The sequence below is a fragment of the Neodiprion fabricii genome, chromosome 1, assembly GCF_021155785.1.
Source record: "Neodiprion fabricii isolate iyNeoFabr1 chromosome 1, iyNeoFabr1.1, whole genome shotgun sequence".
In the NCBI taxonomy this organism is placed as follows: Eukaryota; Metazoa; Arthropoda; class Insecta; order Hymenoptera; family Diprionidae; genus Neodiprion; species Neodiprion fabricii.
In genome coordinates, this window is record NC_060239.1 from 24,614,349 (window position 1) to 24,638,493 (window position 24,145).

General features: G+C 39.9%; 1 protein-coding gene across 3 annotated transcripts in view; it reads left to right on the top strand.

Annotated features, from left to right (window-relative positions):
* Positions 1–23,664, top strand: part of LOC124174426 (low density lipoprotein receptor adapter protein 1-B-like) — a 49,731-nt gene extending 26,067 nt beyond the window's left edge. For all 3 annotated transcript variants that reach the window (XM_046553580.1, XM_046553579.1, XM_046553581.1), the window contains exons 2-6: positions 13,492–13,685; positions 19,200–19,312; positions 20,505–20,749; positions 21,286–21,437; positions 23,046–23,664. In XM_046553580.1, coding sequence (XP_046409536.1) covers positions 13,492–13,685; positions 19,200–19,312; positions 20,505–20,749; positions 21,286–21,437; positions 23,046–23,240 — 899 coding nt within the window. In that variant the 3' untranslated portion in view covers positions 23,241–23,664. The remainder of the gene's footprint in view (positions 1–13,491; positions 13,686–19,199; positions 19,313–20,504; positions 20,750–21,285; positions 21,438–23,045) is intronic.
* Positions 23,665–24,145: the final 481 nt, after the last annotated feature.

A 24,145-nucleotide genomic window follows, 5' to 3' on the forward strand; every position in this document is an offset into this window, starting at 1 on the left:
ATTTAAAACTAGTTTGTTTTTTTATTTTCAGACCAAATTTTCGCTACACCGAACAATTATCAACTTTTCGCACGTGCAATATATTGAGAAAAAGTTTTACCCGTGTAACCACGTGCAGACAAATCCGCGAAACCGGTTTGCAAAGTTTTAACATGCTCATTGGGATAGAAGTTTGGGGCCACGTGGGAGTTGCCTAAGAGTCTCTCGTGAAGATTCTACTTCTTTTCTTTTCGAAAATGAAACCGAATTCTTGTATTAAAACTAAGACCTGGGCAACGGTATAAAAGATATTCTTCGAGTCTGACAAACTTTCTAGAAAATCCTTGTCCGATGCTTCGTTCATAAAAATATAAAACCACACCAAAATTACAACGGAGACACAATTTTAGCATATTCTTACTTTATTCAGGCTACGTTTTCGAACGTATGAAACATGATTTTTTTTTAAAAGAACTACGCAACCTCAGATTAATATATCGTGGCTTAGGTTAGCGTTTTTGCTATTAAGAAGAAACTTCAGAATAGATTGATTTTATCCAATCGATCAACGACCTTTCGGAAATTTTATACCGCGAACAGATTTACGATATCGTTCTTTTTTTCCAAACAAGCGTAGAAGCTAGCCTTTTGTATTTACAAAATGTTCAATATCGCGAAGTTTTTTGTGCAACGAAATTATAGGTATATATTTGCTTGATGAGAATAAACACGATTTATCTGCAAGGTAATCGGTGAGCTTCTCTCGTTGTTTTCCGTCGATCCTTTGTCCTTTTATTTCTCACCCCATAAAAGCGCAGTGCTGACCCAACCCTAATCGATTCTACTTTTACAAGGGGAAAACTTGGCGGCCTATATAGCTGGTTACATAGAAAGTTCGTGTTCTCCGTCTGAAGTATGGAAGCGATTTTTTACCCGGCGATCAGCTTGCACGCCACGTTGTTAAAAATTGCACATCCGGCAGATAACTTGGTGAGGCTTTTTATCGCGAAAAATTCCCCCCGGCGTTGGCCCGCAGTTTTAATCCGCAGATCGTATTCACGTAACCAAAAGCGGGTAAAATTCGTACCTAATCTCGAGTCTTTAGGCAGCGACGCGAGGATGAGAGTGAATTCGCGCCCGCGTCGGAAGTGTGAAAAACTGAAACCGAAATAAAAATATTATTCAGCCTGCATAAGGCCGCGGTATAAATCCGTCGGGAAAAAAGTTGGAGAAAAAAAGTAAAGGCGAAAAGCTCCCGGCTTACCTGCCCGCAAGCACAACGACAGCCCGACGAAACGGCTCGTCGAGGCTCCTCTGCATCCTTCTTCTTTCGTGTAATCTTAAAATCATACCTGCGTAATTCGTACTGCGACGTTTTCCGAGGGTGTTTCACCCTCCTTGCCGCATCTCTTTTCGGGGAGGTTCAATTACAGAGGTTGCAGATACCCGACGACCGCCAACGTCGGTCTTCCAAGCATCCGATGTAACGTCCGACCCCCAGAGACGAGTTTCAGAACAATAGGGGACGTTAGACGTGTACCAAAGCACCTTTACCCACCTGCGTTGCGACATTTTAGCTGATTTAGCTCCTGTCAAGGCGTCTCTTCTCTTCTCTTCTTTACCTTAGCGTCCACTCTAATGGTCATTTTGCGATTCGACGAGCAGTGCAATGCCAACCGTGCAAAGTTTGTTTCAATTGTGTTCCCGGTTTATCGGTTATTCCTTTTGCTCTGCATAAGATGGATTAAGAATTCTTCGACAGTCGTTTTGAATATGGCCAAAAAGTAAGGCGATTCTGAGGAACGTTTACAGTTTACACATTTGTTATGCGGAGAGAAATATGTAGTTGAGGTCACTCAGGTACAGTCATCTGTTATTTTAATTTTTTTTTTTTTTTACGAAAAATCAGTTTTCATAACCAAGAATTTAGTATTCGTTACTATTTGTCTAGTTTCGGGTTACTCGAACTATACATTAACGTTTATAGTGGGCTTCATTGCCGTGGAGAGCTTGTATAATTGGTTTTGAGGATTATCCGACTACTGAGCTAGAAAATACTCTGGCAACTTTCTATTGCGATACAAAAAAATGGACCAAAGAGCCTGATTCAGTATATTTTCTAGCCACAGTTGCGGCAGTTTAGTGTTCCTGCAATAACAAATTAATATTACTAGAACTTTATCAACATACAGCAGGTTTGATGGTTTTGGGTGTATCGTGAATATTTCGAAGTGCAAATTAATTAGGTTGAATTAACTGGAAACCTGAAAGAATTTGAAACAGCTGAAGAACGCAACACAATCACAATTTCAATTTGACACATTTTCATTCATTCCCTGTAATAAATTCAAAACTATCGCAAGTGAACCTTTTCCAATCGAAACATAAAATATTGAAAAGAAACTAAATCCGCTAATAGATATTAAATACAATAAAACGATTAGTTTTCGTATTACGGAATCAGTTTTCTTGAAAAAATTCGGATCAGCTGTTCACTAAAACGAATCTGTTCAAGTACGCTTTAATCTTTTTTCGTTTACTGGGTAAATTTCATCTCGAGCAGTTATAGTATGATCTTAAAATGTGACGTAAGATTCTCTGAACAGGAACAGGTACTTATTGCTTTTCATGAAAATCGTCCAGCCTCTAAGAGAAGATTTTCAAAGCGTTCTTTCCGATGAAAAGCTCGACAAGCGAAAGTATTTCGAGATAAAAAATTCTTGGGATCGCTCCTCCGTGACAATTCTCAACGAGTCACCTCGTAGTAGCGAATTTCTTGGGTCAGAGAACTTAGCGTGACCTAAGGTTCCTAGAATCTGATTCCACACTGAGAAAAAGCTCCTTCTCTGTCCGCAGGCTCTCCGCCTCGCAGGGTTGAGTCAATTTCAATTAAAATTGATGTCGCTTGAGAATCGGGTGCCACTCGCAGACGGACCTTCGACCCTCGACCCAGTCACCCTTCTGAACTGTCCCACAGGTTATTTCGAATCGCAGAGAGCCAGCCATCGAGCTGTGACAAAGAATCCGCATTTGAATACAGGTGCGAATCGACCTTTGGACCTCCGGACTTCGCGTCCTGATATATCGAAGGCTCTAGCCACTTACGAATTCCCTTCGACTTCCCTCGTAGGGAAGGGTTTCCTCGTTTCTTATTTCAGAAGAAGATAAAACTCACGATGTCTGAAGCGTGAAAGGAGCGCATCTTGTGTAACCTGCATCAATGAGGAAACCTCGAGAACGAAGCGACGAGACGGAAATACAAAAGAGAGCCAATCTCGGGGTGGATTTTTGCCTCCGAGGGATTATTTTTCAAATCGGACGACTCGGAACAGCTACGACGGTTTCATGGTAGAAAATGTCTCTTTCACAAACGGCAGGAATGGTTTACAATCCATTCGATATCCGTCGGGGGCAGAAAGCTTCCCGCCGTTAACGTCGTGTGATATCGTATTGTACAAGAAACGGCGTTGCTTTCAGGAATTTATGGAAAATTCTAAGACGATACGGGGATTGAGACTGACGTTGCAAAAGTCAAGACGAACATTCTCACGAAGCCGCAGACCGACGGGTCAGGTTTAATTAGTTACGACCCGATACCTACATCCAAGTTCTTATACTCCAACACTCCTTCGGACGCTGGTTCACTGACCACGAATAGTTCCGGAATCCACCCCCGACCCTTTCCGCGTCGCTAAAAGACACGGTTGGCAAAATATCCGAGCAAGGGATGCCGGGATTAAAGTTATAATATCCGGCCATCGCCTGGAGGAAGCGAAACAGAGTCAGGAATTTCGGGGAAAATTTTCAAACGAGTCTGCAGAAGTTCTCGGAGCTTGCAATTAGTCGAGAGCTCGGTTACTGTTCTCATACCTGCGGCTGATTCGTTTTTCGAATACTCCTTATATAATTTCATTTTACATATTCATCGAGAGAAATTTCTAGTCTTCATTACCACACGATCCTTTACTATTTTCATTTCTTATCATAATCAAAGGATACGGTTCCGGGTGAATGGTAAAAATGAGTTTTGTCGCAGTAAGCGGAAAATTTGTTTTTCTACTATATTATGTTGTTACTATTGCGATGATTTGATTCGTTGTTGCGAGAATAAATTCATGTCAAGGTCTTGTTTAACTAAAAAAATACAGTCAACTAAACGTACCGATTTTGCGTTGCGAGAATCACCAGAGAATTTATAAGTAATTGTAACTGCAAACGCACAAAGTAATTACTTGTGCCTCATTTTGTTGTAATTTCAAGAGTATTCAAACGGTTGCTGCAGCGATACCTATTTTACCGAAATTTTCTGGTAACAGCAACGAATAAAATTTTTCTCAGATCTTTCTTTTGATCGATCTTTCATTCCTTATTCTAAGTACAAAACGGAGATTGTTTGATTCGCGGGAAAAAAATTACTGTTGCGCTTACTATTTTAAGGACTAGCGCTCTTTTTAGTATTTGTTACTATAAATTTTGTAACTACATTTTTGAACACTGAGAAAAATTTCATTTGTTACAGTAACTAGAAAAATTCACTAAAACAGGTATCGTTAAAAAAACTGTTTGAATATTTTTAGAATTACGAAAAACGAGGTACACGTAACCGTTTTGCGATATTGTCGATCCTTTCTTGGCAATTGCAACGCAAAATGAGTTTGTGAGGTTTATTCTACTTTTTTAGCTAAGCAAGGTTTTAACGTCAATTTATTGTTGCACAAGCATTAAATTTTCGCAACAGTTACAAGAAAATCTAGTAACAGTGATCTTAATGAGAAAGAATAGTAACTGATACTAGACTTTCCGGTATTAGCTACAAAACTAATTTTCTCTTTGTACCTAGAACTATGTTTTTCGATTGTGATAAAAAAGGAAAGAAATAGTTAAGTACTGAGCGGTAACCGGAAATAAAAATTTCTCTCAGTGCAACTACAATTTTACTCTGTAGTAGATTGCACTGTCGATCTAGTAACTCGGAGCATTTCTGCGGTAACTTTAGAAAATAGGAGAGGCCGGTTCTGGATATAGATTCCCTTACTAACATTTAGCTGTATCCAGAACCGGCCTCTCCTATCTCCTAACTTCAGCAATAAACTATAATAATTTCAATAAAAAAAAAAAAAACCTACGCCTATTCGAAAACTTTTGCGAAAAGGGTAGTAAATGTAAAGTAATTTTTTCTTCGCGAAGATTTTACTACGGTTAAAACACTGTTCCGTTGTTCGCAATTTCGTCGGGTTGAAAGTAAAAACCGTCCGAAATGACTTACAGAAACTTGCAGGTGGGAATTTTATTCTAGTAAGAAATCGCAATATTCCAAGTTATTATCGAAGTTTCCCTGCAGAGAAACAGCAGCTGCAGTGGTCGGTTCCCTGGTGGATTGGCGATGGACGCCGGCGAACTGCAATTCCAAAGGAAGACGTACAAAGACGTCGTGCCTAGGTATAAAACTGGATATTTGAAAGATCCCAGGATCGGTGCTCAGGAGCTTCGCGTCCCTTTTATACGTGTACTTTATTACCGCAAAGCTTTTAGATCCCGCTTCTTCCCTCGGGTTCACTTCCTTCCCTCTCATTTCCTTCCCCGTTGAACTCTGTTGACTTCCCATTCCCCGAGACAAAAACAGCAAAATTTATCTCCCGCTTTCATTCATTCCCATTTCCTTTTTCACCCATCTAATACGCGTGTGTGTGTGTGTGTGTTTGTGTGTTTGCGAGTGCGTGCGGTCTGTCTTCTTTTTCTTGCCCCCCACTTTTTTTCATCACCCTAATTTTCGACCCGACGGACGGAGCAGCTCGTTTAATAGTCGTAAACGAGATACAGAGTCGACGATTCGGACTGAGCCACTCTTTTGACAGTCGTAATCGAGAGTTGAAGTCAACAATTGAGACGCCCTGAGAATGCTTTGCGCTGATCCACGGATTACCATAGATCTTCTCTCCGTCATGATATCACCGAGCGAGAAGTTTCCCCGTTTATTTGTCCAACCCTTCATGTTTTCCAAGAAGAATACGGTGTTACACCGCTTATAAACTTGGGGAACTCGTTGTTGATTGTCAAACTTGGTTACATTTTACTTCCTTATCGTTCGACCAACCCTGTGAACATTTCAACCCTTCTCTGCTTCTCTCTTTCTCTCTCTCTCTCGCTCTCTCTTTCTCCCGAAATTGTATCGCGCCATGTTTCAAGTAAGTCAATTGAAGTTCATCCCTGCGTCTATTCGTCTGCAGGGTTCAAATTGAAGACTGTAATATATACGTAATGTTTCTCGGAAGAAGCATCTTCCAGGCTCGTCTTTCACTTACGGATAACAATTCCGGTTTCGTACAGGCGTGGCAGCGACATTTACTCTGTATATATTTTCTTCTTCGCCGGAAGACAAAGGCCACTTTTCCACAGCGGATTTCAATCAAGCGATTGGATTCATCCGAGTGTAACATAGATATACTATACCTACACACGTTACACCAATCGGCGCGTACTTTTTACCCTCGAACCGTTTCAAACGCTAATTTTTTTTTTTTTTATACCCTCAAACATCGTCCTATGTTTCGCTACGTTCAATATCTCATTCCGACATTTGCATGACGCGCCGTATGCGTCGAAATTCGAGCCGAACGCTGTTCGTTGATTACAATTTGAGTCCGATGGGGATGTGCGAGGAATTCAACCTGTAATCAATAAAACACAAGCGTTGGCACGACACGAAGCGAATCCACGCACCGTGCATATATTATCACTTTTGATAGTGCGGTGCCAAAATTATTCTAATCTCGGATTACTCGATCAGTAACACATGCTAAAAAACACAAAGTTATCGGCAGAAAAATTGATTGTCTATTGTATTCTACAGCTTTACTCAATAATTCGATCTATAGCTATCAAAAGTCTCTCATAAATAATACTCTTCCTTCTTGACAAGCGTAATTTTTTCATACATTATTTACACAGACACGTAACCGTGATCCTTTGTCTTGACGCACTCCGCTATGGTCGTTATCACCTGCTTGAAATGCTTGCTTTTCCCACAAAGATTTTCCCTTCAACCATACGTTATAAACACAAAACGTTGTATCAATCATGAAGGATTTCACAGGGGTTAAAATTCGTACATTGTGTGCGCTCTATTATATTTGGGTGTGAGATTGGAGAAACCCAACTGAAAGACAACGACAAAGGCGACAAAATCGCGTTGTCTCTTACATTTAAAAATTGTATTGATTAAAAAATAAGTGGGTGAAAAATTCAACTGAATACTTGATATCAAAGCTTTATATTTTTTCGAAACGAATCGACTAGTGAGACGAATATCGAGTGAGTCAGCTTTTTACTCCGAGCCTTTATAAATCAACCGACCAATCGTCCAAGGAATTCAAGGATATAACGTGTAGCTCCTGGAGGATCGTCGAAGGTGAATTGGTTAGGTCTCCAATTAGCTTCCAACGATCTCCGCATCGTGTGGCTCGCAATCGAATACGGAAGATCCATAAGCTTTCTTTATTTCCTACATTACCTATGATAAAAAAACTGATCGTACCTTTTCTTTTTTCATTTGAAGTAAATTGTTAAATAAAATTCACCAGGCTTAAGGCAGATACCGTACAACAGACGTCAGCTACACCATACAGTACCAATCCAAATTAACAATATCAAAAATGAAATAATCATTTCACCTCATCTCGGTTTAACTTCAAAGGAAAAATCCTCACTCCCGTATTCATCGTCGGAATAAATGTACATATTTTACGGACGTTGATTGAACATGGCCAAAACGATTTTAACCGACTTTGAACTTGTGGGAGGTGTCAACCGGATCAAGCAAGGCACCTAAATACACGGACGTGCGGACTTGGCACACTCACACGTGCTCAAGTATATTTCAAGTTTGACTGTGCTAAGAGGCTGTCAGTGCCGTAGGCGCAATGCAATCAAGCCACCCCTTGAGTGGAGAGGCAATTCAATTGCCGAGTAGAGAGAGAGGGACGATGTTCCAAGCCAGAGTCGCGTTATGTTCACTCGATAATATGCCAGTATATATATATATAGTATATATATATATACGTACGAGTATTGCCAAAGAATTTTTGCACGGAAATGCTGACAATTATTCCGAAAATGAGGCACCCGCTGTATAAAACGAGCCGGTAAATTTGCCGGTGTTTTATTACAGTTGACATTCCTTGACTCGAATATGCGTTGCTTGAAGTTGCCGCCGGCTGCTACAGTTTGCGTTAAAACTGTGACTAATAATTAATTCGGATTTATACCGCGAGTGCGCGAAATCAAGGAACGCTTCGTGGTATGGAACCAGCGTTAAAATTTTACCGGCACCGTTGCGGAATTCATTTTTTAACACACTTTTTAGTTTAATCACTGCGGTCTGGTTTATACTTGTGGAAATCGTGTGATCGTGATATCGTAATTTTTGGACATTTAAACAATTGGAGCGGCATGACTACTATTTGCTTGTTATTCTAATCCAGGGGAGTTAAATATTTAAAGGTTCTCGCATTACTTGATTTATCTAATGATTCGATCTATGCGATAAAGATATAAAGAAAGTTTTTCATTTATACACAACTTCTTCACGTGTCGGAGCTTTAATTTGTTGAATAATTTATCTTACGACTGGTTTAAATACTTTTTTCTTCCAGCGATCCGGAATGCTTAAGAAAAGTTTTAACCCTAAGATTCATAGTTTACTGATATTCTCTGAAATAGTGGTATTACATGCGTGTTATGACAGCAGAAAAATGACGGCAGCTTTGAAAGGAGGAGACGCGTCCTAGTTTTGAATTCCACGTTCAATGTCCTCAAAGCCGTACACGATAGAATTCCCTTCTGTGTATTCGTGCGATATCTGCGTATAAATTTTTATCCGCTCTTTGAAAACGGAGTAGAAATCGATTAAGTCTGATTTTTTATTCACCCTCCGTAGCCACGTGACTTACCCGATATCAAAGAACACGCCAGCAATTAAAACGCGAATTTACGGTCATTATCTCGTTTTTTCATCCCTCTTTTATTCGAGTTTCATTTTTCACCCTGCAGGTCGTTAACCACACTGAAACAACAAGGGGCTTCGGACGAATGAGCGTTTACGTTTCCGGTATATCCACTTGAAGTTGTACCAAGTATAGTTTGCGTTTGTATTCGTCGAGCGTGTAATTATAATTTAGGCAATTACACGAAACACGATTTACGGTATTTATGCCACCCTTCTCTATAGTTACGCTGTAAAGCTTAAATTGTAGCTGATACAATACGCAAGCTGTACGAACACCGATTACACAATTGCCAACATGTGGCAAGGTGCTTGTGCTGCGTGTTGAAAGACCGGGAAAACCGATCTGTTTGAATATTGATTATCGATTAAATAGTCCGTTAATCAGAATTAAATTTTTGCTTACCGATTTTACTTTTTCAACGTAATAATTTTCACGGCAGAACGAAATATTAAAAAACTTGTACTAGTTTTTTTTCGCGGCTTCTGAGTTTCGTAGAGTGAAACAGCTGCGTTTCCTTTCAGCCGATTCGTGCGTTTAATTTACACCATTTTTTGCAGTTAAATTAGGTGTCAATGTTAATTTACCGCTGGACGAACATCAAATTCTCGCAATAGTTACAGGAAAATATAGTTCGACTGACCAAGATGAAAGAGAATAAGAACCCTAGATTACTAGATTTTACGGTTACCTACAGCTAAAAAAATTTTAAAAAAACGCCTTATCAACTCTTCCGTTCAAAAATAGTTATTTATATTATTTATAAATATTAGTTATAGACTATATACCGCAGTTTCCGCAACTAGAAATTTCTCTCAACCGTATCGGGGAGACGACGACACGTAATTAGCAATGGAATTACTACTATTATAGTATTTCAAACAAGCTTCAACCACCGCATGATTAATTTAGTCTAGTAAAACGTTCTGTTGGTAAATTTCCAACCTGCAAGCTGACTTCCGTCCTGCGTCAAACAGTCCAAGTTCATTAATAATATCCCTATCGTATTTTTCGCATCTCTTTTTACTACCGCACGACAACTGCTTTTACCGGAGAATTTGCGGAAGCACTTGTGTCGCTCAATTGTTACGTGCCTGGAATGTTAAGCCATTCATCCAATTTGTCATATACAGCATCGAGAGAAAATTAATATTTTTCCTTTTTCCCCCTCGAGGAGCACACAATTTCAGTTCATCCCGGTGAATTTCCCACTCCTTTCGTCCTCCGGGCGAAAAATGTTTTTCAACCGTACATACATAAATTTTTTTTCCATCCCTAATTGAAACTCATTAACTCTGTCCGTGTAAAAGTACGAAATTATAACCTGTGCGGAAATTCAGCACGTGTAAAATTTATCGTAATTTTTTTTCTTTTTTTTTCCATCAAGATCTTTCCAATCATTAATTCAATTAAACTCTGCTCTAGCAGCATGTAACGTACACTCGTCGCGATAAAATTGCAGGCTGTAAATTAACTGGACCGTATCTTTGGAAATGTTAAAAACAGAAATTAATCGCAGACCCGCGTGCACGCTCGGCATGAAATCGCGAACAGGCAATATCCTGTTAATCAGGTTTGTCCCGCGGTGTTATTAGCTCTGCCATGCGTAGAAATCAGCCGCAAGTTCGTATTGTATACGCCTCGCACAACCAGCTTGCAATTAACCGAAATGTGCGGCAGCCTCGCAACGGTGATAAAATTAATTCCAGACCGATCTGGGAAATTGATCAACTACGCGTTGTTCTCCGCTTGTCTCGCTTCCAGGCTTTCCCTTCCCTTCCCTTCCCTTCACTCCCCTCCCCTTCCCTCCCCGCCCCTTGCCTTGCCTTGCCTTGCCTTCGCCGCTCTTACTTCCGGTTCACGCCTCCAGTATCGCATAGTCTAACTAAATTAGCCGCTCCATCAGTTCTCCAGCTTTCGGAAGACAATCAAATTGAATTATTCATTGAACACTACACGCGCGGTGCTCCGAGTTAACATCGAATACGTTTACCGTACAATAGATGCATTAGGAGAATTGAACCTGCCCGCGGAATTAAAGGCCCCGAACTTGTATTTTTTATCTTCTTTTTCTCTCTTCGTCCCCCTCCCCCCGTAAGCCGTGAATTTTCACCATCGTAAAGGGGTGCAGGATCCGGGTGAGCGAAGGCAAAAGCATGTTTTTACATCCATGGTCTCGCGAAACAAGTAAACGAAGATAAATTGCGCATAACGGTGAATTGCAGGGTGTTTGCGCCACGGCTAACGAGTATTTCAATATTTTAGTAAGGGAAATGTACCGCGGTACAAACACCCCTGCAAGTACGACTATCCTTCCTGTTTTACGCTTTGTACTTAAACTAAACGACGCGACGCGCGACGGGTGAAATTCGCCACGAATCTAACGCCACTGGCATTTTACTCGCAACAATTTTCAACGGTTGATTGTTGTTTGTTGTGGGAATGTCCCAAAACTTTGCTGAAAATTTAATAAAGGTCAAGGGAAAGAAACCAGAGTACCCATTCGAATCTACTAATTGATACATTTATTCTGCTCTCATCAATTTTCTATCTACACCCAATTTTTGGAGACGAAATATCGGTAGCTAAAGTGACAGAAAACTGTGAGTCAGTTGAAAAAAAAAAATTAATCAATCTTTGGTCTATACCCTAATTAAAAGTTGTAGAGTACAAATTTGTGATAATCTTCACTTCATCTTGAACGAATTGTAACGCAGTGTTGTAACGTAGATTGAACTCGTTTCTCCATGATCTTTTTTCATCTCAGCAACTAATTACCGTAAGTAGCGGTAGAGGATTTTGAAGCTTCCAATGGAAGTAAGAAGGCGCGGAAACGGTGTGAAAATGAGCTGAAAAATGAAACGTCAGAACACTCGTTGTTCCTTGTTTCCAGCTTTACACTGAAATAGAGGAAAACTGTGCAGCCAGCCTTTTGGGCGGGGGGGGGGGGGGGGGGAGTCGAGAGTCGAGCGGTTCCTGACTCATCCCTTTCCGTTTGATGTTAAATTTATCTCTCGCGGCAAGTTCGCCGTTGTCTACATCATCCGCGAAACTGAAACATCTCGACATACCTACATAGGAAGCATACTGTGAAAGCCACATGTAGGGGTGGTTCATGATTCAGGGTTGCTGGCGTGTAATATACACCCTGGTATAATGATTAAGGAATGTCTTTAAAGGAGATTGAGTCAGTATTAAAACAAGATTGCTAGCTCGATTACGTTGAATAATGACAGAAGAGCCATGACTTTAGGAATCAGCTGGAGATGTTGGAACATTCTGCCAATGGTTAAAGAACTCATGGAATTTTATCAACGATAAATAACATTTTGGAAAAATAACTAGGTCTTCACGCCAATGTCAATTTTTCATCGTGGATTTTTACTTGTAATGTTAATAAGTAAATTTGGTACAGTGAATTAAATCAATTTTGGGGTATTTATTCGTTCTTTCTGACAAGTGACAGTAGCGAATGTTGCGGGAAATTGAATTTCGGTGTTTTTGCGACATGCAGATTCATCTTATTGTCAGTGTAGATAACATCGTAACTATTGTTTTCAATCCGTCGTATATAAGCTATGTTTGTATTAGCTGATTTTTTGTTCGTGAACCATTCAAATATATAATGAAAAATAGCAGGATTTAACCTAATTGGAAAAGTTTGATTTGATTACTGAAACCAAACAAAATAAAACAGCTAAAATAAGTTTATAACGGTTTTCCATATAAACTGAATTTACTAGGCATTTTCAACCATATTGAGAAGCGTTTCAATAAAACTTGAAAGCTCCAAGTTTTTCTTTACAATGCAAGTACGTATCGTTTGTTTTTTAATTTCCAACGAGATCTCCACAACTCACTACGTTACAATAATTTAACAGACTGTATGTACTCTAAATATCGTCGTAAAATTAATAACAAGCAACGACTTTCGGCAAGCCACACTGAGAAAAATTTCATTTGTTATGGTAACTAGAAAAATTCAGTAAAACAAGTATCGTTAAAAAAACTGATTGAACATTGTTACATTGTCAATCCTTTTTTGGTAATTGCAACGCAAAATCAGTTTCTGAGGTTTCCTCTATTTTTTTTAGTTAAACAACGCTTTAACATCGATTTATCGTCGCACAAGCGTTAAATTTTCGCAACAGTTGCAAGAAAATACAGCAACAGTGATCGTAATGAGAAAGAATAGTAACGTATACCAGACTTTCCGGTAACAGCTAGAAAACTGATTTTCATCTTCTACCTGGATCTACATTTTTCGATTGTGGTAAAAAATGAAAATAGTCAAGTAATGAGCGGTAACCGGAACTAAAAATTTCTCTCGGTGCAAAATCCTGAACGAGAAGCTGTAAATTTCCCCTCACTCAAGCACTATAGTTTCCGGTTGGCCAGACGCGATATTGCGTCCCGATAGCCTCGAAACGCTGCACCCGTACCCGTAACCAAGGCACATGCATCAACGCGTCTTATACTTTTCTTATACTTTTTTCAAACCTTGTTCCAGAGCTGTGCGAGGAATGGGCTCTCGCCAACAGCCGCGAGTGCGTCGAGGGGGGTGTCGGGGGCGGCGGGGGCCAGGAAGACGCCGAGGATCCGGCGGAGGCCACGTTCTCTCTGAAATACCTGGGAAGCACCCTCGTCGAGACGCCCTCCAGCGAGGAGGCCACCGCCGAGGCCATCAAAACCATCATCACCATGGTACCTATGCCTGTGTCTGCTCGATACACCCCGTAGACACAGGGATTCAATGCACGCCTGACGAAAGACCGTGAAACATTTTACACAAGGACAGTTTTGTGCCTCCACTCTTAGGCGCGGCTGATGCGTTAGGAAATCTTTCAACATACGGTGGGATTCTCACGAGAAACGGAGGAGAAGCTTCGTTGTACCGGAAATTCGAGATGCTTAGTCCCCTACTTTCCTGGAGAATCCAATTTCCTTTCTTTTTTTTTCCTGCTTCGTTTTTCCTCAATTTTTGTGCTACGTTCACGGGTAACGAGTATCTTTCTGTTTCGGGATCTTAGGATCTTGCGAAAAGGGTTTTTAACGTTTTCCTTGGATCATTGAGTATAGCAGAAGTATTCGGAAGGTGAACAATTCGTTGAGTAGGTACGTGTCTGATAGTTTTTTTTTGTTTTGGTTTTCAGAGGGGTCGTTAATGAAAATCATATCGACGATCCCAAACGAACAATTGTTGGAAACGAATCAGCGGTCGTGGTGATGAATATTCATATTCGGATCTTGACAATCGGAAGAGACGATACATTTATTGGAATAACACTTTTCTCAGAATTTGGTCTCTGCGTTAAGAAGGAATTAATCTTCTCTGCGTATAGAATTTAAAGATATATAAAACAATCTGATCACATTTTCTCTTTTTCATAAAAAAATACAATTGCGGATTATACAAGCAATTGAATTTTATTGATTTTGTAATATAATATACATATTACTTAGCATGGGTGACGCCATATTGTTATATTTCCGAATCTGCGAGATTTGTTTCAATTTTTGTTTAATCTGAAAAAAAATATGACCCAAGTATTTTTCGTTTTACCTTGTTGAATAGGTGTTTAAAAATTTTCACCCATACGGAATTACTTCTGCACGAACTGATTTGAATATTTTCATACATGATCAGCAGAGTATTTCGAACAATCCCTCGTTAGTTTTTGAAATGCCTTTTTTTTAACCATCTAGAAAAGTGAATCATTTTTTTTATTTTGCATAAATTTTCTCATTCAGAATTCGTTTGGTGTGAATTCAACTGTGACTAACAAATAAATCGGTTTCAGACAATGTCAAATTTTTTTCAAGCTCTACTGGAATTAGTTAACACATTCTGAATGTACGTCATTTTTGGTTCAAACTAATTTTGACTGAAACAAGCATTTTTAATCCTGTTTAAAGCAATTATGTGTGTAAGACATATACGGAAATTACTGCAAAAATATTACTGAGAAATTTATTCAGTTCGGATTGATCTTGTTCACTTTGAAATTGCGTTTTTCACAATTTACACCATCTCAATTCCATTAGCCAGTTGCAATGAATTACTCCCTGAGAAAGAATTCAATTCCGAATAACTTTCTTATTCTATTAATACTACTTTAATTATTATAAACGTATAAAAATATATCAACCTTATAACTAGTTAATTCAAATGAAATATGGGAAACACTGGTTACAATAAAACCCACTCTGATTCTAAGTTTGACGTTGTTTTGTGAAGAATCTTTCATAGTCTTGATTGAAAATTAACATTTAAATATAAATAATTCATTGCTGGCGATCTAAAAAAAAAAAAAAAAAAACAAACAACGTCCAGTTGTAAATTATATCACACTTTTTTTTAAAACTTGTACTATGTTGAATAAAATTCTCAATCAAATCGAGATGACCCCAAGGAATATTCGTTCAACCGCGATTGGCGGGGAGTCAAGAATTATTTGGGATCGAAAACTATAGAAGGCTCTTCACAATATAGTGAGAAATGACGTCAAATTTGCTGAATACCCGATAAAGCATTTCCAGTATAAATGTATTTTCGATGCACATAATCCGAATCCTGCATCCTTTGAAGAGCCTCACGTCCACCGTCAAATCCCGCGAATAGTCTTCATTTTTGCGTTGAATTCCAAGGGTGCAAATATCCTCTTCCGGCGGAATTCGTGCCTGCGTGAGTTTGCGAGAGCGCAGGATCCGCGTATTATAATGCGGAAATGTTGGTGCAGGGTTGGAGTTAGGAGGGGAGGTTAGTCGCGCCATTCGTAGGTTATTGACATCTGTATAATCCGACACGATAGCTCACAAATATCCAGACAAATATTGGATCGTTCCAGGGGATGAAGAAGAAGGAGACAGAACAAACAACCGGTCCTATAACACCCTAATTCGGTGACCATTTGTCAGGAGTCGTTTCTCCTCTCTGAGAGTTCAAGCGATTAGGATACTTTGTGGAGTTTGAATTTTATTCAAAAAACGGAGTGGAGGTAGGCTGGAAACTGATGAATATATTTCAGGATCGTACACGTTTTCCGCGCTTCCGTAGATAGGAGTGAAGAATGGGCGAATCAAATAAACGTGACTTTTATTCACGTCCACAAAAAGTGCTACCTCAGTGCCGTGATATCCTCCGCTTCTACCAAAGTCCTTCATTTGGTCCGCGCGATCGTGCCAGGACATTTTGGCTGTTACAGTCTTGCTCGACATTCGTCCGTTCCAAGTGCTCTACGTACGTCCTCCACTGTCCTGCACGTACCTTCTACCTGTGCAAACGACGTTTTCATTGCCTCTCCACTCCCCTTTAACCGTCGAACCAGTTTTTATCCTTGGACCAGGATTCGTGCGGGGAATCCGAGTTTGGTACGTTTCGAAATACGAGGTTCCGATTCGTCTCGTTGATAACTGGCGCTGCATCCAACATTTTTCTCTCTCTCTTTCTCTCTGCTCCTTGAAGCTTCTTATTTTGAAGTGATCTGTACGAGGTGGCTTCGATCGGTAATCCAGTGATTTATATTGAATCGTATCGTGTCCCTGTGTTGCTAAAAGACTTCAAGGAGCGTTATTTGCATAGAGCATGACGAATGGTTCAAGGTGGAAGAGCAGATGTAGGAAATCATTCGTTGTGACGTCGATCAGGAATGGCATTGATCATTCGTGTAGAATGAGAGTCTTTTCCTACCGCGTTACCGTCAGTGAAACAAAAATCGCCGAGATGAGCCTGGGACGAATGGTTACGGGCTCATTAACTCCGAGAAATTCACCTCTTTTGACGTACTTCGGATATCCTGTCCTCCGGCGACCCCAACGAGCAGGATTGCGACAGAGTGCAATTAAGATATCCAATTTCTTCTGTGCATTGAAAACGCAATAGGAGGATCAGCTTCTCAGACTTTAAGAAATAGAGTTGTTCAGAGTCTAAGTCTGATTGCAGGATTACTCAGTCGAGGTACGACTTAAGTTTGAAAAAAATGTATAATCCCAGTCACACGATGATGGGAATTGTGCTCAGTGAAACGACAAAGGAATTCATTATTCGTTTATTAAAACAATAACTCACAGCGCAAAGCGTCGGTTAGCTGAGTTCTATACCTACATAGTAATTCCGAAATATAAAATTGAGAAGTACCGACATTTCGAACGGCGGAAACTACAAATGGTCAAAACTTCGACCCATTCAGGGTTTGTACCATTCGATTACGCGACAATTTGTAGTTCCGAAGAAGAAGAGTTTGACACTTGGTATTACTTGCCGTTCGGGACTTTGACCATTCGACGAAACGGTCGTTCTGAACTCTGACAATTCGGAATTCCGGCTCTCAACCTCTAATTAGCTGCTGAACGACAAGTGCCCACCTTGTCAAAGTTTAAGGTCAAACATTCCCAGTATGTCTCGAAGACAAACACCCTGAACGATGACCGTGCAGCGGACAACCGAGGAAGTTCAAAGTTCGGTCGACTCATTATCCGGATGCTTAACACCCAATACCATCGTTCCTTAACCCAACACTGAGGAGTTTCGCGAATCCATTGAGCTTGAAACGCGAGGAGGTTAAAGAGGCTTTTCTAACTCGTCAAAACTCGTCCCTGAGAGCTTCAAAAATGGCGGTGTGTGTATATTACTTCCGCTCGAGTTGGCCGAGGTGTACTCTGCGATACCGTCAACCTTCCAGGAGGTCTCTTCAACGAGGAACGCGCAAGTGTCCGGCACGGCTTCGTAATGAAGTTTCAGGCTCTCCTCATCTCGTATACGTGCCGCGTGTAATCCTCCCAAGCTTCGCTGCTCGGAAACCCTTTGTTTGCTAAAAACTTCTCGCAGCTCCTGGGAAGCTTCAAAGTAAATAACAAAGAGCCAAGCCCGCTCAAAATGTCCACACAAGATTTTCGGAAACTCGATAATTTTCACGATATTGAATTTCGGATCAGAAAGAAGTCAGTCATCTCGTATAAACAATGTAATAACCCAATCGATCCTGAAGTTTCGGTCTTGTGAACTCTTTAGTCAATCGGGTGGTTTGGTTTTTGCACTTGAAAATTAAGGCCAGGGGGAAATTAGAGAAACTTATCAAATCTGAAACCTTTCTGAATGATTCGAAGGACGGGAAAGTCGAGTCCGTTTAACACTGATAACGGCGTGGCTGGAACTGCGGTGATTTTCAACAAAACGGAGAATACCGTAAGATCTTTTTTGAGAGAGGTTTTATATAGTATAATTTCCGGATGAAACCCGCTTACTTTCTGCTCAAAAAATGGTCCATTATAACTTGAGTTACGAAGACCCTGAGCATGGCCTCGGTGAACTATTCCGCAATCTGCTTCATGGTTTCGCAACTTTGAATTGAAATTCGTCAGTCAGATTTTGAAAGTATTATAAAAATTGTTTGCAAAACATGACCTAGTGGATTTTACATTTCAAAATCGGTTAATATGTAATTCCAAGAAAGTATAAATCTCAGGTCACGATCATTCGAAAGGGAAGCTTTTTCTTCATGGGATGATAATTCCGTAGATCGATCGAAGGCCCGGAGGTTCTTGCGCGCGAAAAAAACACGGGCATATTTTTCGAGCCTCTGATATCTCCAGGCAGCATTGGACCACCCCCCTCCATGGTGATACACAAAAAGCGTCAGGCTTAACAGACATTGCCTGTTGGAAATCCTCGTAGGTGGTTTTGCCGGGGGGTTTTCGATGCGAGCGAAGCACGTTGAGTAAAGGCCACCCTTTCTATTCTGGTCACACGACAGATTCGTGCCAGTTCCGAAATTTTGGGTTACACAGTCGCGCCAGCTTGTTTTCACGATCCTTAAATCATTCCGCTGAATAATAATTCTCTGCAAAACTTGTTAACGCATCCGCTATCTGCCTGTTTGTCAACCCTGAACACATCGTTTGGACAAAATTGCGCGTGTTAATTTTAAGCGTTTTGAGTTGGGGTGTGAAATTATAGTGCGAAAGAAATCGACACGGATTTGTTGTAATATTTTTTTTTTAATTTATTTTCATTTCTGTGCGAAAATAAGGTACCAATGTTGAATTACCTGTACTGGAATTTATTTACATCTTAGTTTTAGCAGCTGAAAAAAAGGTTCGGTTCCTAATCTTATTTCTCTGTATATTTTCATCCTGCGTAGTGAAAAAATTAACGGCAATTTTTCTCATACGTATATAGCACGCTAACAAAAGCTCTCAAATGTTTTGTTCTTCCTTCAGGCGAAAGCGAGTGGAAAAAAATTGCAGAGGGTGTCCCTAGCGGTTAGCCTACGGGGAATTCGCATGACCGATGTGGCAACGGAAGAGGATCAGCTCCAGGTCTCGATTTACAGGTGAATTAAAACGTTGAACGAAAGTTTATTTTCCTCGGAAAACTAGCGGCTGAGTGCCCACTTTTCCCCGCATGTATGCTCCAAGCGGCTCCGCTAACTGAAAGGCTAACTTTATTCCCTGTTCCATTATGCTTCCGCGATCGGTTCACTGCCGGCTGCTTTTCGGTCGAGCGAATATTCGCCTGGCACGTATCGATTGAAGTCTGCAGGCAAATTCAAACGTTATTATTCGCTTTTGCGTGCGAGGAAATTATTCGCGAAAACGGAGACGAATAACTCAAGACTACATCTCGATACCTCGTTCCGGAAATTTTCATTAAGGCTCAGCGTTGAATTATTTTCAACAACCAGGCATTGAATTATGTTTCAGCGTTCTGCACGCGCGCGTTTCTCGACGTTTAATTACTTGAATAAATCTCGAAATTCCCCGGGGCGAGTAGCGGAAGCCACCCACTCGAGATCCTTTGGTCTTGATCGTCGTCAACGATTGTATTCAAATTTCTCAATCTCGATTAATAACTCCTTCGTAGGATTTCACCCGCTCTTTCAATGCTCGTTTTCCAACCTTTCATTCGCTTTTCCGATGACCTTCGAAACCCTCGAAGCTTTACGCCCCGTCCCTTGGCCCTTCCCAACCCCCCGCAAACTCGCGTGTAAAGCCACTTGCAATTAGTTTAAGGATAGCGTGGAGAATCCCCATTTTACCCTATACGATGTTCTAGCCGTTACTAATTGTACCGGAGGCTGAAGAGGCGAGTCCTGACAAATGGCACACGTTTTGCCAATTATTCGCCAACAAAATGGCGTCAATTTCTTCATGTTGGTATTCTCAATTCCTGCACCATATTCAATAAGGTTCAAACAGAGAGGAGTAAAGAAGTTATTTTCATTCATTTACACTTAAGAATAAAGAAAATAAAAAATATAATGTAACGCTGAGTAATAATTCGTCGCGAATATAATCGGATCAGGCTGATTATGATAAAGCGGATTATATTGTGGTCTGAGGAAAGTTCCTAGGATGCGAATAAATCTTTTGCGGGATAAATGGTTTCGGGAATCGTAATGAACAGCGTCGCTCTGCGTATATGGTAAATCCTGAAATTTTTTAAGCGTCTCTCCGTCCGTGAAAATCCGGCATTCGAAACACCTACGCTAACGAAGGGTTTTCATTTGGAACTTTAATTAATAGGATCTCTTACTGTTCGGCTGACGCGACCCACGATCATGTTTTCGCCTTCATCGCGACAAACCTCAACGAGACAATGGAGTGTCACGCTTTTCTATGCCCTAAGAGGAAAATGGCCCAGACTGTTACTCTCACGGTGGCTCAGGCCTTCAACACAGCGTATCAGGCCTGGCAGCTGACTCAAGTCGATCCTCGTATTCACCATACAACTGACAAGAGCCCTCCGATGACCGACGAAAATTGTATTGGTAAATATTGAACCATAATAGATAGGGCGCGGGGTTGAAGTTGCCAATTTGAAAAGAATATAGATCGAACGTAAAAGTTTTGCACGAGCTACGAAAATGAATCTTTTCTATCATCGATTCGGAATATTCTTTAATCAAAATAATGAAAATAAATTTAACCGGATACAGAATATGAATTGAAATTTTTATGCATCTGTAAAGCTTCTCTATGCATTTAGATAATTGTACGTATTTTATATGAAAATTAAACTTTTGCCAAGAGAATTTGAAAATCAGGTGATCGTTTATGAATCACGTACTTGTGATATTTTTGTTTGCGATCGCATTGAAAAACTTACCAAATTTTGAGATGTTTATATTTTACACACAGCGAATTATTACTCATTGTATATTATTTAATTATTTTAAGTGTTTTTTACAAAATTTCGTGCATTTTGTATTCGCTCAAAGTTATGATTTTCAATATAATTCGCACGTGATAGGTATACTTTTACTTTATAAAATAATCTTTTACACATTTGTAAAACGATTTACAGAATATCACGACAAGATCGTCAACGAGACGAAAAACAACGAGAAACACAACCGACAGAATAACCAAAATGTAAAACGTAACAACATCAATGAGACTCAGAAGAATCTCCTGATCGATTTATCGTCCGATTCTAAGCCAAAGGAAAATTCGTGGGTATGTAGTTTTTTTTTCTAACGTAGAATGACATCATTCGCAGCCCAGAAATCCACACGCGACTTTGCGTCTAACCTATAGTGAACAATTAAAAATTAAGCTTTCATCATGAGCCTTGAAAGGCTAAAATACAAGTCGGCATTCATGAATTTTTAGCAGCTAAACTGATGCAAATTTTTTTATTTTCGTTCAACACACCGTTAGTACATATTTTCAGCTACTCATCTGATTCAACTCTTCTCTGTTTCAACCCTCGACAAATTTGACTGGCTAAAATTGACACGTTTTATTTATTTATTACGAGATATTCATAAATTGAGTATTAATCAAGACTTAAAAAGTGTATTTACAAAAAAAAAAAAAAAAATTTAAATACCCATGCTTCGTTTCAAAAACAAAAAACTGGTTCCATTTGAATAAACGGAAATTTTCTCGTACGTATAGGTCTTTATCTCAACCCTCAAAATCCTCTAGGCAAGATCTGTAAAGTTTGCCGTGTAAACTATAAGCATTTTTACTCAACTTTCAATATCCATATATTTTATCGTAGGACTAACTATTTCTAAAGACTATCCAAGCGTACGAAATCGGAAATAAATGTTGTTATTTGATAAAAAATATCAGCATCGTCAATGGATCGTGTCCATTTATGTATTGTCCGTTGATATCAAGCTCACAAAAATGTCAAATTCTAATTGATAAGGCTGACATAGAATGCCCTATATACGATGCCGATATTTTTATTGAATATTAGAATCAATGCTTACTGATTTCTCACAGTAACATATTTTTTTACAAACAATTGTTTCTGCGACCGTCTAAATGTATACTAAAAGTCTGGTAAAAACGTGTGTTTTTTCAAATGGCAAACTTCACAGTCGTTGCGGGGAGGCTTCAAATTGAGATAGAGATCTGCGCTTTGAAGCAGATTTTTATTGATTTATTCGAAATCAATCCGGAGAGCAATAGAATAAATATTCGAAAAAGTTGAAAATAAAAACCATCCTAATAACTATGTATGTAAATTTTTTCTTGACCTGTGAATTAAGGAGGGAGAAATACAAACTTCGTGGGTATAAATGGTAAGAACCGTTTATTTAAATTAGCTGAGGAGCTTATATGAAAAAATTGTATACATGCATTTTTTCATTACATTTTAAGGGGAACTTACCATCAGTATAACAACGGTAAATAACCATGTTTTGAATATTGACAAAGTTTCTCGCTTGATATCGATAAATTCGGTTGAAAGGGTGAATCATTGTGATTTACTATTGTTATATTCGTATTTGTGTGTTATATCGTTTAATTCGGTAAAACAATATCAATTGTAAAACTTTGTTAAAATTAAAAACATTTTGATTCACTTTTGCTACATTAAATTCTCATTAAAACACAACGAAAAAGTATAAAATTTTTTCTTGCAGGCTACGGGGATCGTGGATCTTTTGCTTTGACCGAAACTTCAGCCAATTTAAATAAACAGTTTTAACCGTTGACACCCACGAAGTTTATATTTCTCCTTCGCTGATAATTATACAAAAATGTTCGTCCCTCCCAACGAGTACCTCGTTATTTGAACCGTTCCTCTTTCTGCGCATATGGCAGGTTTGCTTCGAGGAGGAAACGGGAGTGGACAATAAAAACACGAGGAACAACAACTCGCCTACGAGCATCCCGATGTCGACGCTCAGAGCGACGCCGACGCCGACGCGGGTCGTCACTCCGCGACCTTCACCTTCGCCCTTGGCGGGGCAGAACGCCTGGGGCGAGTCCAGGTCGGTCGACTTGATGTGCTCGTAGCCCTTATAGCCCAGGGCCGACAACTTCCGCGACGTGCCCCTCATCACCGGACTCTGGAAGCACCTTTCGGCCAGCGGTATACCGAGGAACTTTTCCTCCTAAATTCGAAACCTGAAACGTGCGCCGACCACGGTTATCGCGGTCCTTGCGGTGATCCTGCGGAGATCCTGCACTGAGAAAAATTTCATTTGTTGGAGTAACTGGATATATTCAGTCAAACAGGTATCGTTAAAAAAAAACTGTCTGAATATTGTTGGTATTACGAAAAACGAGGTACGCCTAACCATTTTGCGATATTGTCGATCCTTTTTTGGTTATTGCAACGCAAAATCAGTTTCTGAGGTTTGGTCTACTTTTTTGGTTAAACAATGCTTTAACGTCGATTTATCGTTGCACGAGCGATAAATTTTCGCAACAGTTGCGAGAAAATCTGGTAATAGTTATCGCAATGAGAAAGAATAGTAACAGATCTACTAGACTTTCCGGTGACAGCTAGAAAACTAACTTTCATTTCGTACCTAGAACTATATTTTTTGGTTTCCGGAAAATATGAAAATAGTTAAGGACTGAGCGGTATCCGGAACTAAAAATTTCTCTCAGTGCGCGGATTGGCGGAAAGACGATCTCGTTTTGCATCCTCAATTTTTACGCGTCTAGGACGAATTTTGAGCTTTAAAACGGACACCATCCCTCCGGCGAGTTCTTGTCATTATTACAGGGGTGACTCTGATCCTGTAACCGGAATTAAACACCGTGCAACAGCTGCGAATTGTAACGTAAGGCCTGAAAAGATTTTCGGTTTTTACAAGCTTCCCGATATTTCACCCGGAATTTGCAAATGAGAAGAAGTTTAACGAAAAGCGTCTGCGTAACCGTGGAGAAGCGGAAAACACGCAGTAAACAAA